General features: G+C 40.7%; 3 protein-coding genes across 4 annotated transcripts; all 3 read left to right on the forward strand.

Annotated features, from left to right (window-relative positions):
- Positions 1-827: 827 nt before the first annotated feature.
- nppcl (natriuretic peptide C-like) lies at positions 828-2947 on the forward strand. Of its 2 annotated transcripts, none has more exons than XM_032518854.1 (3): positions 828-1081; positions 1774-1925; positions 2155-2947. In XM_032518854.1, the coding sequence occupies exons 2-3, from the start codon at positions 1827-1829 to the stop codon at positions 2449-2451; spliced, it is 396 nt and encodes a 131-aa protein (XP_032374745.1). In that variant the 5' UTR covers positions 828-1081; positions 1774-1826; the 3' UTR covers positions 2452-2947. The 2 variants fall into 2 exon arrangements, with proteins under 2 accessions (XP_032374745.1, XP_032374746.1); XM_032518855.1 differs by having other exon boundaries at positions 851-1081; positions 1789-1925.
- A 3407-nt stretch (positions 2948-6354) lies between these two features.
- gapdh (glyceraldehyde-3-phosphate dehydrogenase) lies at positions 6355-12006 on the forward strand. Its single transcript, XM_032518785.1, has 12 exons — positions 6355-6574; positions 7030-7075; positions 8522-8621; positions 8959-9065; positions 9183-9273; positions 9379-9494; positions 9700-9781; positions 9921-10072; positions 10181-10259; positions 11257-11340; positions 11440-11537; positions 11620-12006. Exons 2-12 carry the CDS (start codon positions 7053-7055, stop codon positions 11687-11689), a joined length of 1002 nt encoding a protein of 333 aa, XP_032374676.1. The 5' UTR covers positions 6355-6574; positions 7030-7052; the 3' UTR covers positions 11690-12006.
- A 1560-nt stretch (positions 12007-13566) lies between these two features.
- opn9 (opsin 9) lies at positions 13567-17114 on the forward strand. The gene is made up of 7 exons (XM_032517976.1): positions 13567-13687; positions 14419-14569; positions 14734-14873; positions 15365-15503; positions 15663-15777; positions 16419-16499; positions 16577-17114. The coding sequence occupies exons 1-7, from the start codon at positions 13567-13569 to the stop codon at positions 17036-17038; spliced, it is 1209 nt and encodes a 402-aa protein (XP_032373867.1). The 3' UTR covers positions 17039-17114.
- Positions 17115-17119: the final 5 nt, after the last annotated feature.

A 17119-nucleotide genomic window follows, 5' to 3' on the forward strand; every position in this document is an offset into this window, starting at 1 on the left:
CTCTCCTTTTCGCCTACTCCCTCTCCCACACATTGTCCTCTCCGAAAAGATGAGAGGGGTGCATTTCTGTATATGTGATTGATAAGTTATGTAAAGACACTTGCCAACAACAGGCTAACATTGTGATTGCGGCAGCACTTGGTGGACAAGTTTGAGTGAAATGTATTCAGTGGGTGCTGAGCGCAAAAACATGAGTAAACTTGTCATTTTTATAACTTCATTTAGAGCTGTACAATTCTGGATTCTGCTTGTTTGAAAACATCACACACTTTGCTCACAGAAGCTGGTTAAATTAAGAGAAAATATTCACAATTGCTTGTCCAGTGCCTAATGTACATTTGTAACTGCTGGGGGTTTATTTACTTGAAATAATCAGGATGTTGAACTTTGAGGTCTGTGTGTTGGGATCGTGCAGCTCCTGCTAGTGTTGTAATTTGGCGGCAGGGGGTACAGGGAGCAGATGGCACTGACAGACTGTAACTTACCCAACAGAGAAGGGAGGTCAGTGCATGCTGGGAAAGGCACCGGAGACAAAGGGAAGAGAGGGAGGCTGATGTGCACAAGGAGCATAGTTAACACCGGAAATGTATAATTATCATTATGTGGTGACATAAAAGACGTCAATCATTCCTACCATTTCATAACTCGGGTCTCATTGATTAGTCATTAGTTGACTGTTGCCCCTTGACCTTGCTTTGTGCAGCACAGTTTGGCTAACTGAGTGCACACAGTACACACAATTCACCTTGGCAATAACAGTCACTCTCTCCAAGGCTATGACATCACCCCAAAGAGAAAAGGAGATGGGGGGGGGTGTATCTGGCTCTACAAAACCTCTGCAGCATCCCAGCTGATGCCCCAACATTCTGCTTCTGCCAAGAAGAAAGACGCAAGCAGAAGAAAAAGCATCCTTTCAATTCCATCAGTGAGCGAGGAGTAGGAGGAGTCAGTCAGTGAGCTCGTGATGCTGCGTGCAGGTGCCAACAAGTGAGAGGTAGCCGAGAGACGGAGAACCAGGGAGATGGAGAAGAGTCTGTGAGAGCACAAGAACACACCCAGAGCTCCGAGAGAAACCAAACAGGTGAGCATGCTCAAATTAAATTTTTGTAAATGTTTGATTTGTTGAAATATATTTTTTATACTCTTTATTTTATAGTTATCCATTTGAGTCTGATACATTTGGTAGAAATTACATTTTCACGATTTAAAGCAACCTCAAGTATAATGAAAAAGTAAGGATCAAAAAATGATCTTATAAAATGTGTTAGTCTCATTTTAAGTCTTATATTCTGAAATAGAAATGACTTTTTTTTTTATTAAGGGATACCATCTAACTAGTATTGGTATTCTTAGAAACCTATATGCTTAATTTGAGAACAATTTAATCTAACTATGTAACTATGTATTAGGAAAAAAAAGTCCTCTTAAAAATGTAGGAAACTGTGTTTTCTGATTCTGTTTTATCATTTATATTCATTTGTTCGGCTGTTATTGTCTTTATTTAAAAGCCTAAGCAGGGACGGGGGCTCCAGCTTGATGCCCTAAATACACGTTTCATTACTTTTGTTGCATGGCTTATCGGTTTCTCACAATGTTTATCTATATACAAATAAAACATAATTATTTAAAAATCCTGAAGTCATAATTTAGATTTGTTAAAGGAGTCTGCAAAGACCACTGTCCTATTTTTCTATCAAAGATTTTTTTAAACTTATTTTACATAAATAGTATGTATTTGTTTTAGTTTTTTCATTCCGTTCTTTATCTGTGCAGCCGCTGTATTTTCAGCCCCGCTGCAGTCATTCTTGTCCGTCACCTCTGCTGCCATGCTGTGTCCCGTGCTGCTTTGTGCCACTCTGCTCCTTCTGACACCCCTGGAGATCACGGAGGCTCGCGCTCTGCACCCTTCCCCTGATGCTGTGCAGGTACGGACGGAGGGAGGGAAGGGGGTGAGGCGTAGGATAGAAAAGGAAGGAAAAGAGTGGATTTGGGAAAATTCAGAGTGCATGAAGGACATAAGAGAATAGTCCAGGAGGAGGGGAGGGAAGGCAGGAAAGAATAAGAGGAGACCGTAATGAAATGTATCACTGATTGAATTATTCCCCCTCGTACACTCCCTGACCATTAAATTGAATCTCTTTTTCCCTTCTGTAGTTTATGGAGCAGTTTCTGGAACGCTACAATGAGCTTTTGACCCTCGACGACCTGGAGAACCTGTTAAACAGCCAACCAGAGGAGCAGTCCACCTTCTCCTCGGGGGTCAAAGCGGCCGAATACCCCAAATGGTCTGAGACACAAACCCAGGCAGAGACCCCCTGGCTGCGCCTTCTGAAGGGGGCTCTGGCCAATCAGAAGCGAGCGGAGCCGGACCGGTCACGTAGGGGATGGAACCGAGGATGCTTTGGGCTGAAACTGGATCGGATTGGGTCCATGAGTGGACTGGGCTGTTAGTGGAGGGGAAAAATAAAGACTAATGTCATCCTTCTTAGAGTATGATGAGGAAAAACACATGCAAGGGCGTTCACGTGCACTGAAGGATTTTTACATGCGTGTAGACTACATGTAGTAGCTATGGTGTAAACTTGCAGCATTGCCACTGTGGTTTCATCTAGTGTAGATCAGATGCTTCACACTATTGTGGCTGTTATAACAGAGCAGCTGTAGTGTATTCCAAGTGTAAGTATTAAACTGAATATTAGAACATGTAAGCTATATTTACATCAAATGATCATCTTTGATTTTTGGGCTTGTTTTTTAAGTAAATTGGCACCTAATGTATTTCTTGCCTCTTCGTACAGTGAATGTGATTAGACAGTTGTAACTCAGTGGATGGGGATTTTGTGTAAAACAGGTGTGATGAGCGTGAATATTAAATAAAGATAGCACCTGTGATTTATGATTATTTTTGTTTACTTATGATTTGCATAAATAAATGGATTTGACATTAGTGGTGGTCTGTTTTTTTTTTGCTTACAGATGTTCTATTTCCCACTCCTGCAGTAAATCCCCGTTTGTTACTCCCCGTCGTGTCATTTCAATTTGTCCTTCAAAGTACAGCCTGAAATTATTGTGACATGTTTTTTTAACCTCTCTATGCTTTTTTAAATCTTCCAATGGCTGTTGAAGAAATACACATTTCTTCCCCCGTCATTCTGAAGAATGGCTGGCCGATCTTAAAAAAGACTGTGTGTAAGATCCGGTGCTGCTTCTGAAAAAGGTTTTACTTTGGCATTACAGCCAAGTTCCTGGGGCAAAAACCTTGAATCCTTTTACAGAGAAATGTCATGATTGTGATGCAATTGCACATTTGCAGTTCTTGTACCAGCAATGTGCCCAGTTTGAGAACAAGACATGAATTCCCTTAAACATGGAGGCAATGCACAAAGTCCATGTTGAAGAAAGGTCTAAACCAAGACTGACTCTCAAAACAATCTTCACCTGCAGCTTCATTTAGTAGCACACTCTCCTGCAGCTTTTGATTCATATCACATTATTTTAATCATTAATCATTCATCTTTTTTTTTCTTCTTCATTCTCAGAAAAAACTGATCTGACTTATTTGCAGAAGATCATGTTATGTGACTGAAAGCTCCAGAATGGCATCTCAAGTGGACCTGAAGGTGAGACTATATATGTTGTCAACTGCTGTTTCCTAGCTCAAGAAGGAGCAAAATAATTAATCTTACATATCCTACATAGTTTGTAGTCTGCAGTAGTGGAATGTAACTGAGCACATAAACACAAGTACTGTACCTGAGAATAAATACAAGGCACTTATACTTTATTTGAGAATTTTCATATCATGCAACTTTATACTTCTACTCCGTTACATTTGTCTGACAAGTTAAATTACCCTTCAGATTAGTTTTTAATCCGTTTCATGTCCAGTGAAAACCATGTGGCTTCAGATGAAGTGTTTTTTGTTTTTTTTTAAAGATTATTTTTTGGGCATTTTCGGCCTTTATTTTTAACAGAACAGCTGAAGACATGAATGACATGCAGCAAAGGGCCGCAGGTCAGCGTTGAACCCCGGCCCGCTGCGTGGAGGAGTAAACCTCTATACAGTTGCTCCTGCTCTACCAACTGAGCTATGTGGGTACCCGCTCAAGATTTTTTTATAAACTGATACAGTGAAGTGTTACTTTATGTGTTGAAGAAATCCTCCTACTTCCTAAGCTAAGTAAACTATTTAAAAACTTTTATAAATCAGTGTCACAGAGCTAAAACAGGGCTGTTTTTCTAACGAAAAGTTGACTTTTTAGAGATACGTGGTTCTCACAGGACTGCATATCTCTAAAAAATGCGATTTTATAGATTATGATGCATTGCTGTGAATTAAACTACTCAACAGTAAATAAAGTAGTTAGAATTAGGACAATCTTAAACATCTACAGCAGTAAAATGCAACATACACATTAATGCAGCAGTAGTATTAACCCAGAAACATCAGGTAGAATACTAAAACACTGACAGGAAACAATATATCAAATAAGTATTTTTACTTAAATTGCAAATTGCTGATAGCACTCAAGCATGACTTTTACTTCTAGTGGAGTATTTTCACCATAAGGTGTTAATACTTTTACTGAAGTAAAGGATCAGAGTACTTTTTCCACCACCGGTAGTCGGTCTTTTAGTTATTTATTCTGGTATTTGAGTTGAATTTGGCATTTGACATTAATGTAGATTTCCATTGCAACACTAGATGGCAGCCTCATTCCATCATGTGTTTATTTGTTGCTCACCACACAGAGCTGTCCTCTGGACTTTGCACTGGACTTCAGTACAGGACACAAGTAGTGTAAATCTGGTTAAAGGCCCCTTTTATCTGCAGACATACTTGTGATCACTAAACTCCAATCCATACTTGTCGTTGTTACCACACTTTGTGATCAAGTAAACTAGAGTGTCACTTATATTTTGAAAAATGTCTCAAATTTACATAAATGCTGCTGTAAATTTGAGACGTACAGTGAATCTTCCACTGGACTAAAATACTAATACCCCCAGACATGTTATTGCATGGCTGCTCAGTTTGCATGGCTATAGTTTGGCCATTGTATTTAAAAAGAGCATGTGATATGTATGAGGCAGCATTTACAGTACTGAGAGTATAAAATGGACCAGCCAGCCGGTGTCTAAACTTAGTCTGACCTTTACTTCCCCTCTTTGACCTTAAACTGCAAAGCAGAGGCCAAGACTGGCATGCACTCAGGGGTTGTGGTAGTTCAGCTATGCCTGCGCCATTGGACCGTTGCCATAAAACACACAAGTACTGTCCAGTTGTGGTGCAGAGCTACACTGCTAACCTTCTGAAAGTTATAATAGGAGCATATGATCTGCTGAGGTAGAACAAATATGTTACTGAATGGTCCAGTTAGCTGTGTAATGTGTTGCATGCTCATGGTCTTCTGTGGTGTCAAGATGCCGTGCTGTGGGTAAGGTTTCATTTCAGTGTCAGGACCGCCTGCTGGTGAGGCCTTAGCATGCAGCCAGGGGGGTATTTCCACTCTCCTTAAATCCTTTAGGTTTAAACATACATTCACCTTATTCTGAATATTTAACATGGTTCTCTGAAGTGCATTGTTTCAAATGCCAACTCTGTTGCAATACAAACGAGTCAAAAATATACACTGACATGACCGGGTCCTGTCCTATTCTGTCTATAATGAATACAAGTAAATACTTTTAATGTGACAGCAGAACAAACATATTGCCAATACTATTTTTTGGGCATTTTTGGGCTTTTATTTATAGAGGACAGCTGAAGACTTGAGAGGGGGAACGACATGCAGCAAAGGGCCGCAGGTCGGAGTTGAAGCCACGGAAGCTGCGTTGAGGAGTAAACCTCTATATACGGGCGCCTGCTCTGCCAGGTGAGCTCCCCAGGTCCCTTAAGTGTAGCACTTTTACTCAAATGACGAAAACTGTCTTTCAATGAAATGTTTTTTTGAGCATTCATATTCTGTAAGTTCTTGTCTCCTCTGCACATGCGTAATGACCATGCGTTCATGTTGTGTAACCAAGACTCAAATTTTGACTGCTGCTGAGGAGATGGAGAGGCAGAGCAGCTACAGAGAGTCTGAAAGTGAAGGGTCATGGTCTTTGGACATTAAATGTCACAGTCATGAAGACAGAGATTTGATCCCTTGTGTGTCTGTATTTACTGAGAAGGTCAGTGAGGGACCCCTCTCTTTTTTCAGCCCACTGTCTGAGGACTTTAATATCTATATCTAGATGAGAGAAGTGGAATCAAGAAAGGCTTCATTGTTCTATAACTTCTGACAGAATAATGTCAATCCAAACAGTATATTTCAGAATATTTCAGAGCTTTAATTAGCAGTAGAAATTCTTCTAGGATTTTTAACTTGCAGGAAGTGAAGTTGCAGAGGCCAGCTTGCACGTCTCTGTGCAGGCTGACGACCTTGACATTTGAAGGGGGCGGGGTGAGGAGCAGTGACAATAAAGGGGGCGTGGCTTTAACCTCTGGTCAATCATAAAACCACACAGCTCAACTTTGTTCTTCCCCACTCACAACCGGAGTCGCAAGACAGACAGAGGCTTCTCACTTACGGTAAGTACCTTCAGTATATTTATGATTTCAGACAAATGGCCTGGTTTAGATCACCTGGGAACAAGCTGCATGGGCTTGATTGAACCTAATTGGCAATACATGTGGTCCTAAAGTTTACACAAATTCTCTTTGCTTTGCACTCCTTTTTTTTAAATGTAGGCCTAATTCTGGTTGATTATGAGGATGTACAATTGCTACATAGTGCACATATTGAGTAGTTTATAAACCTTTAGATTCACTTGGACTGTGGTAACAGTCCATCAGTGGATATTTTTCTTCTTCTTCTTTTGCTTCAATTTTAAACTTCTCTACGCACAATCTGAGAAACTCCCTCTTCAAGTGAAAGTTAATATATTGTATCATAAATGTTGGGTTATCAGTATTGAACCGAATGCATTATTAAAAACCTACTCTCCCCCCCCCCCCCCCCCCCCCCTCCTCATTTCTCCTTCCAGAGGATTAAGACAACCCAGTCAAAATGGTGAAAGTTGGAATCAATGGGTAAGAGCTCATTGTCTTCACTCTCCTAACCGAATCAACCAAACTAAGTGACACTCAACTTCAACACGCGCTTATTTGGACTAGTATGTGTTCACTCTGCTCCTCCAACTCACAATGCCCCTCTCATCTGGTCACACAGCGGGCAATGGCAGTGATTTACTGGAACAGCTGCCTCGGTTACCCTTTTATCTGGGCTTCCTACAGCTTTATTTTATTTTTGTTTGTGCATTTAAAAATAGAAATTTTTAAAAGACATTTTAAATTGTAAACACTTTTTTCCCCCCCTACATATACTCAGATAAACTGTCAGTAAAGTAGGCTGAACCAAAACTCATACAAAGACCTCTACTAAAAACTGAAGCTTGACTTTCATTAAATAAAAATGAGATAGAAAGCTACACAGATGTTCACAGACACTGTTAGACCAAAAAAAACATTAAAAAAAACATTGCAGCTATATCTAAAAAAGAATTTAACCATTACCAGAACAAGGAAGCTGATGTAAAGACTGACTGACTGTCTGTATGTTAGAATATGAGTGAAATTATTTTAGAAATTTAAAGTAAGTAGTTAATTGACAGGCTACTAAAAACACACTTCAAAAGAGTCAACAGCATTATAGCAGCTTAGTATAGAGAAACCTTATAAAATCTGTTTTCTATTTGACTGAAGGCTTAAATATGCCCAAACTGCAGTCTATCTGCGATTTTCATTAACACTGACAACAAAAGAAATCTTTTAGTTATTTTTTTAATGGATATGTTCCAACCTGTGTAGTCTCTTGGCTGTTCTCATGTTATTCTTGAACTCTGAACTTTGGTCCCTCAGCAGATAACAATGTGGCCACTGGTTTCAACATTAAGCACATTCAACAGGGGATTGTTTTTGCTGCGATCTAAAGCAAGTAGAAGGACCTGCATTTATCTGTTATCTCTCCACCCCTTGGCCTCCCCCCCCCAGTGTCTGAGCACAGACCGTATCTGTGCCAGGATTTTGGACCTGCGGTTAAAAAGTAACTCAGCCGCTGATCCAACAGTGCATTGCCGCCTCCAGGATTACCACATTTAAGCTCCATTTTGACTTTAGCCCCAAGAGGAGTGTGTGAGAGAGCTGTGCAACACACACCTCTCTCTGTCCCTCCTCCTGAACCCTGCCCTTTCTTCAGCTGTGCTTTCAGGTCTCCTGGGGGCGAAATTACAAATCCCCACTATGGCCACGCAAATACCCATTGGTTGGGGTTAGGCCTTTTACCTTGAGTGGTTAAGGTTAGGATAGCTGATTGGTTAGGGGATAGGACCTGAACAAATGGGGTTACCTTGCCTAAGCATAGACGTTTCATTTCACCAATTATGGAACAAGGATCACCCAGTGACTTTGGTCAGAGTTGCATGGTGTCATACCCCCATCTAGAGGCCAGATTAAGAAACAACCATGTTCACTTTTCAGATTTGGGCGCATTGGTCGTCTGGTGACCCGTGCTGCTTTCACCTCCAAAAAGGTGGAGATTGTGGCCATCAACGACCCTTTTATCGACCTGGAGTACATGGTAAGTGATGGAAGATTGTTTGTTTGAAATCCACACCAGCCATCTGCCATATGCTTGAAAATTAAGTTGATGGTTGGTGAAGGTTAATTGCTTTTTCAGTTCTTTAACACACTTGGGAAGTTGGAAGATGAGAATCACTTCAGAATATAATAAATTGAAATGTTCATGTAATTTAGATGAGGAGAGTTCATTAAGTAATCTTGCGTGTACGCACACAGGCTAAATTAAATGTGTAATGGAGTTTTTTTTATTTTTTTATTTCAAACCGTCTTGCCTGCTTTTTTATTATCCATAATTTTAAAACTTTCTCCATCCTCTCCACATGTTTTTCTTTTAGGTCTACATGTTCAAGTATGACTCCACCCACGGCCGCTTCCATGGTGAGGTCAAAGTTGAGGGTGACAAACTGGTCATCGATGGACATAAAATCACCGTTTTCCACGAGTGAGTTCGCTAACCAGGCCTTAAATATAGCAAGCATTTCAGTTAAAAAATTCCAGACATAGCAAAAGAAAACTGAGTAAGCATGTATTAACTTTTTCTTTTTTCTCTTTTCTTCAGGAGGGACCCCGCTAACATCAAATGGGGGGATGCTGGAGCCCAGTATGTGGTTGAGTCCACTGGTGTATTCACAACCATTGAGAAGGCCTCTGTACGTATCTAAATCCTGTCTCAAACTCTTGAATAAAAGTAATTACTGTATGACATGTAATTGACCAAAAAGGACAAAAATTAAATGCTATTTAACACATTGCAGGCTCACTTGAAGGGTGGTGCCAAGAGAGTCATCATCTCTGCTCCAAGCGCTGACGCTCCCATGTTCGTCATGGGCGTCAACCACGAGAAGTATGACAACTCCCTCACGGTTGTAAGGTAAGAGCCAGGTTTTTTTGTGGTTTGAAATTTAGTATTTGAAAATGTGTATTTAGTGTTTCACTCATTGTACTGCTATCTGCTTCTGATGTGTAAAAGATAGAGGTTGAACTTTGTTGTGCTAGAACGTTTTAAGATGGTGCTTTTTTTTTTCTCTTTCAAAAATCCGCAGTTAACTGATGCTGTTACTTTGCCTCTCCCATAGCAACGCTTCCTGCACAACCAACTGCCTGGCCCCCCTGGCCAAGGTCATCAACGACAACTTCGTCATCATTGAGGGCCTGATGGTGAGGGTTTAAACACTCCTGGGAATAATCTGGCAGAAAGACACTCAGCAGCACCTAAAGCAGATTACAAACCGCTCAAAACACAAACATAGGGTGCCGGTTAGTCATATTTAATCATCTTCCTCTCTCTGTCCATCAGAGCACAGTTCATGCCATCACTGCCACACAGAAGACTGTAGACGGACCCTCCGGCAAGCTGTGGAGGGACGGCCGTGGTGCCAGCCAGAACATCATTCCCGCCTCTACTGGTGCTGCCAAAGCTGTCGGCAAAGTCATCCCTGAGCTCAACGGGTCAGTGCCAATAAATTTATTGCAGAATACTATGTCATTGTATGAACATGACTTGCCCTAAAACCAGTGAATTTTCTTTTGTGACCTTACCTATTCTGTATTTCACAGCAAGCTGACCGGCATGGCCTTCCGTGTCCCCACCCCCAACGTGTCCGTGGTTGACCTGACAGTCCGTCTGGAGAAACCTGTGAGTGACCACAAACTACAATCATTCATGACATTTAACAAACTAAAATTTATTTTGACTTAAGTTGGGTATTTGATGTTCATCTTACTGTTGTAGAAGAATATAGTGCAAGAATAAAATGTCCTGTAGCCTGGGATGGCCTCGCGCCCTCCTCTTTTCTGGCATGTGTAAGATAAGGCATTTTCTCAATTACTAGAGCACAGTGCTCCTGAAACATTTGGAACAGAATGCACCTAGATAAATATCTTTGAGTAACAGACATATCTTTAGGCCAGGAGAGGGGGAGTAAGCAAGGGTGATTCCGGGGCTAGCGCATTGTGCGCTATCTTCCCGGGAGACAGAACGTCTGAGCTATGTCCAACTGATTAGAGGCGACAGACACCATGGTGGAAGGAGGAAAGGTCCAGGGTCAGACCTGGAGAGATGTGTTGAGGGTCTTTGCAATGTCATTTACTAAAGATTTGTTATAACTTGACTAAGAGAATTCGGAGTATTGATTTCCTGGTCTACCAGTCAACGAACACAAATTCAATAAAAATCAAAACCAGCAATTTATCTGAAGTATTTCCTGTGTAGACTACAGTACACATGTTCATGGTAATAAAGCACTGTAGTTCTGAGTCAATGTTGCATAGCCCACCCTACTGTCATAACTGCTAACTAGCACACAAAATGTGTCTTAATCCATGGCTGAAAATAATCTCTAATTTTGTTTCGCATCACATACAAACAAGAATTTTTTGCACCATATCTATCTTGTATCCCTTTTTTTTTTTTTTTTTTTAAAAGTCTTTGTGTGATGTCATGTCAGTGTTCACCTGCTCGCTTACATATATTCATGTACATTTCTAGTAGAAACGCATAGGGCCGAGGGTTACAGATAGGAAGTCAAAGTATTGAGATTGATCGTCGGTTCTTTACCTTTTCATGAAACTTGCAGATAAGAATTTTGGAATAACACCAGGTTGCCCTTTAAAGAGTTTATGTGAATTTACAGGCCAAATATGAAGACATCAAGAAGGTTGTGAAGGCTGCAGCTGATGGACCCATGAAGGGCATTCTGGGATACACAGAACACCAGGTACGTGGGTTTCTTTCTTATAACTGCTCCTTTAAACAGTTTTTTTTTTTTTCTACAATCTTAACATGGCGTCCTTTTTTTTTCTTCACTCTCCGGCAGGTTGTTTCCACAGACTTCAATGGTGACGCCCGCTCATCCATCTTTGATGCTGGTGCTGGCATCGCCCTCAATGACCACTTTGTCAAGCTGGTCACATGGTATGGCTTCAGCATGGATTACTTTCATATTGAAGTTTTTAGTTTTCAGTGATGCATGTTGACTCCTTGTTTTCTTAACCAGGTACGATAATGAGTTTGGGTATAGCAACCGTGTCTGCGACCTGATGGCCCACATGTCTTCCAAGGAGTAAACCAACCAGCCAATCGCTCGTCACTGCACTATGCCACATCACCCACATTCACCTGATACCAGAGTCTTACATACGCAATAGAGCATTGTGTTATCTATGACTCTGCCTGTTTCCCTAGTGACTTCGACTACAACCAGATGCCCAAGGAAAGGTCCCACAGAAACAAACAAAAAGATTTAAATTGGTGACCAATTCCTTTTTTGTATTTGTTCCCTGTTCTGTTCTTGTGTGAGATGGAGTGAAGGTGTGTGAGTCCTTGTCTGTAGTATTGAATTACTGCAGTCAGTTTTGGAATAAAGTCCTCAGTTTGTGAGAATTGCATTGTCCTATCCTCTTTTGTCACTGCACAGAAACAATTCTATTGAAAAAATGTTGATGTGTGCAGATTGATTCTTATGTCGGTAAATTACATTAGCAAACCCTTGCAAGAGGTATCTATACATTCACAATATTCCTCCTTTGGGAATACACGGTTGGCTCTTGATTGCATGGAATCTTAAATAGGTTAAACTGTGGTGGGCCATTTCTGCTCAAAGCAATCTTTGCACCACATAACTTTTTATGAAAGCGTCTCATACCCAGTCCATCTGTATTTCACTTGTTTGAATCGCTAGGAGCTCCTCAAGAGTTCGACGTGAGTTCCACTGATCAACTTGAAAGGATTTTTTTTTTAAATAACACTGTACATATTCATATGAATATGTTCAGTAAGAGGAACAGCATATAGGATGTTTTAACAGTGTTTTCCTGAAAATGGAAATTTTGTGAAATGAAGTGGTTCCTGTGTGTTAGGACATTGATGGCTTTACAGCAAATTTGTCATATCAATACAAATGACTTATTTCCTCCAATAAACCCCCATGCAAGAGCTTTCTAATATAAATGAGAACAGCCCTTACAATAACACCATGCAGTTTTCAGAGTTCAGTCTTTTTCACTTAGTCCCAACCACAGAAATAAACTGACAATGGTTGTATGCATGTTAATTCAATAAGTCAAATGGAAGATCAGATACCAATAGTTCACTTTAATCCACACATTCATTCAGAAATATTTTGTGACATCTACTTTCCTTTTAAAATTGAAGCCACAGTTGTCTACGACACCTGATTAGGTGAAAATTTGTTTTTTAAATATATGTATGAAATGTGGGTTACTTTTACAGATATGATTTAAATGTATTTAAAATTATGCTAAGGGAACATATGGATTCAGTTGGTGGCTGGAGAGGAGACACAATGTGGGTCAGAGGTTAAGGACTCTCAAATATTCCCCCACCCTGTTTTTCTTTCTGTTTCTCTCCCAGACGGTTTGCATGCCTCTCGCTTATCAATTCTAAGCCAGGTTGTCAACAGTGCATTTTCAGTCCTCAGTTGAAGTGCCACATGGATTTACAGAGAGAGTGCTCACATTAAGATTTTGAAAAAATATGAGACAATCTTTGTCATGAAGGCCAACTGAGAAGAAAAGACTGGCAACCAGACAACAGGAAGGTAGATGGTGATGCTTGTTTTATTGTGGCTGTCATGTGTTTTCCTGCAGGTGTGTGTTTGTGCATCTAGAATGGAGAGAGTAGGGAAGGGACAAATAGTAATTTATAATTCTTTGTTATAAGAAACACTTCTCAAGGAATCTCATTAATATTAAACTCAAGAAGAGAAGAGAGAAATGTGTGTTTTTAAAGTTTACATGCACTGCAGAGCCAATGAGCAGTGGCAGAATAACATGAATAATAGTTTATAAAAGTAAAGCTCTGCACTGTGAAAATATTCAATTTTCTCTCTGTCACTATTCTGTTTTAAATGCTTATGTGGCTCTTTTAAGCTCTGGGTGCTGCCTCCTCTCTGTTTGGTATTCTGGGTCAGTGCAGTACACCCATGGGAGACAGTGGCTCACAGAGTGGGTCCTGGTTTGTCCCCTCGTCCATCCACCCAATGTTCCTCTCCCAACTGTCCCCCTCTACAGACCTGGCCGTTGCTGTCTTCCTTACCTTCACAAGTAAGCAGGTTTTAAGGCACTTTCAGAGGACAATTTATATTACAAATATGAATACCTTTATTGCCATTGTACATGTACAACAAGATTTAATGTGCTGTACCAAAGCTATATAGGAGAACTAAAATATATTTACACAAAATAGGCATTGCATGAAAAGTAATAAGATTTTGCGTTTCATGTGTGTGCATGAGTCCCAGTCTTATGTGTCTCTGGATGGAAGTCAGTCAGTCAGTAGATTGTGAATATGTGGTGACACAAAACTGGTGTAAACTATCCTGTAGCTCCAAGAAAGTGACGCAACAAGCAAACTGAATATATAATATGGTACATCTTGGTCAACACAAAAGAACTAACTGGACATTATCAAATTAAAACAGACAGTTCAGGCTTTGGGAAAAAACAAAACACTTGAGCGAAATACCCTCCACCTCTGTAAACTACACCTACATTGTTTGGTTCGCACAACAGATCAATGAAGAAGCAGTTACTTTGTCTGGGTTTATTGGCTTTCTGTGGAGCAGCACACATGTTCAGTTCAACACAGAGCAGGAAGGAAGGACAGACAGAAAGAAAAAAAGAATACCTTTATCAATCCCAGTGAAAATAGTTGACTAACTATGCTGTGATACAATCTGACGCTCTCTGGACAAGCTTACAACACAACTGGTATTTTAAAGAGCAAAGATGAAGTCACTTCTGCATTTCTTTGTTCACTATTACTCTTTCTCCAGGTGTTGCATCTGTGCTAGGCAATGGCACCGCGTTGTTAGTCTACTGTCGGAAAAGAAAGAAGCTCAGACCACCAGAGCTCATGACCATCAACCTGGCTCTCTGTGATCTTGGCTTCAGCCTGTTGGGAGGGCCATTTTTCATCATTTCCAGGTATGGAATACTTTGTCATCAACCAATCACGAGACAGGCATTAATCCAGGGTGATGGTACTGTAAGTATAAATACAAACAACATACAGGCCTGCAGCTATTTGTCAGAGACAGAGGTGCCAATCCACTAAGCCGGGAATAAAGCCCTTCTTCTGCTTTTTTCAGTCTGTGTCATGCTTGGGTGTTTGGGGAGACAGGGTGCCTTTGGTATGGCATTCAGGGCTTTGTGTTCAACATTGTCTCCCTGCTCACCACCTGTCTCATCTCTCTGGACCGTTGCCTGAAGATCTGCTGCTTAAGATATGGCAAGTCTTCCTAACATGTGCAATCCACACAGCATGACTCTTCCTGAATTAATTGGAGCATTTCTTGCCACACAGACCTTACTTACACAATATAGACATGCTCTAGTCTGTACAATACCCTCCTTTCTCATAAAAATGTATTGATTTAAAGAGTTATTGATTTAAGTCATTCAAAGATTGATGATTGCTTCGGTAACACTCAACCAAACCTGCTCAAGAAAGTGAAATAATAATAAAAACAGTAACAATAATAATAACAACAACAACAACAACAATTTATTTATATAGTGCCTTTCATGAAACCCATGGACACTTTCCAGAATTACAGTGGCCATTACTAAGGGAGGTTGTAGGCTGTGGTAAACAAGTGGTGTTTCAGGAGAGATGTCAAGACTTCCCATGAGGTTGAGTGTCCTATATGCTTACACATGAACACCCTGCTTAAATAGTCACAGGTTCATTAAGTGGCTTCATGCTTCTTTCCCCTCTAGGCCAACGGATTGAAAAGTGCCATGTGTATCTGTCCATAGCGCTGGTGTGGGTTTACGCATTGTTCTGGGCCTTGCTACCTTCTTTTGGCTTTGGAAGTTATGGACCAGAACCTTATGGGACCAGCTGCAGCATCAACTGGTAATCTCTGATTTTTGTTAAAGCGCTGCTTGATCCTCTATTGTTTATGGCCATAAAAAGTCCCCAGATCTGGTCTGTGGATTCTCTCATTTGTAGTCTTCATGCATTTGCAGACAAACGTGTAAGTAATAACCAGTCTGCCTGCTTCTCTATTTCAAGGTGGAAAATGAGGTTGTCTCTAAATGACAGAACCTATATTTTCCTCATCCTGGTATTATGCTTTGGATTTCCTGCACTCACCGTCGTCGCTTCATATGTGGCCATCCTTCTGAAGGTGAGGAAAACAGCTGCTTCATGACACAAAAAAGGAGGCTCTGGGAGCTGCGTCTGTATTTATTTTGTTAGTCACTCATTTACAGTCAAAATGTGTAGAACATATAGGTTGAAACTCTGGCACCATCTAGTGATAGTATTGAAAAGGATATTGTGGCAGACAGAAATGTATACACCAATACCTCCTACCAGCCTCATGAAGTTTGGCCATTAAGCTATTTTTTTGCAGGAGCAGATTGTTTGAACAACTTAAATTAGGTAAATATAATAAACAGCTACAAAGGAATAACAGCAGCTGACCAATCACAGATGAGGAACAACACAGACTTTTGCATGTATGTTAACCAATTTACAGGATTGTTAATACAAAGACACATCCAGGTCTTAACAAGCACAGTATCACCCCAGTGGTGTCAGCCCCTCCCCCTTTGGGCTAGGGAAAACCGATACCTACAGTAAGCAAGTAAGGAAAATTCTCTATTAGAATAATTTTAAAGACGCCATAATTGAAATTCGAAATTATTCACATGATGGCTATACATGCATTTACAAGATTTTTTTATACGTTTCATGTTGCCCTTGTAGGAATAAAATAAAATGCTTGTGAATTGTGGTATAATAAAATGTTGCTTCTGTTTTCAGGTCTATAGATCTAATCACACTCTGGCATCTATACCGTCCTCCTCTATCAGTAATACTAGCAAAGACCTGAGACTTACAAAGGTAAACCCTAGGAAGATCATTTTCAGATTCCTTCATACATATCCTGCATGAAAAATAAAGCTGTACGTTTATTTTAGATGGCTGCTGTGGTGTGCACCACGTTGTTCCTGGCCTGGATGCCTTATGCCACAGTGTCTCTGATCTCTGCACTCATGAGCAAAGATGAACCAGAGGGATCTTTACAGACTGCGGTGGAGGACTCCACTGGTATGGCCTCAAGCTCCCCAAATGCTTCAAAGATCATGGACATCCCCTCATTGTTTAACTGGACAGCTACAGAATATTACAGACAAAACTACCATAATCCTGAGAGCAAGTGGAGCGATGTGAACAACATGAATTCAGCCTCCATCACCGGCCTGAGTGATGCCATGGTCAGGTCCACCCTGGACAAAGAAGCCCAACCAGTGACCCGAAGCCCCGAGCCATTCTCCTTTCTCCCACCTGTAGTCACCTTGATTCCTTGCTATGTTTGCCAAGTCCCACATCATGGTCAACCCTTTAATCTACCATATAATGAACACGGAGTTCAGGCATGATATCTATGTGATGATGTTTGGCCAAGAGAAGGCAGAGAGGAGGCGAATGCAGGCCAGGGGAGGAAAAAGAGTTTATGTGAA

This window comes from Etheostoma spectabile, chromosome 6 (assembly GCF_008692095.1).
Source record: "Etheostoma spectabile isolate EspeVRDwgs_2016 chromosome 6, UIUC_Espe_1.0, whole genome shotgun sequence".
NCBI lineage: Eukaryota > Metazoa > Chordata > Actinopteri > Perciformes > Percidae > Etheostoma > Etheostoma spectabile.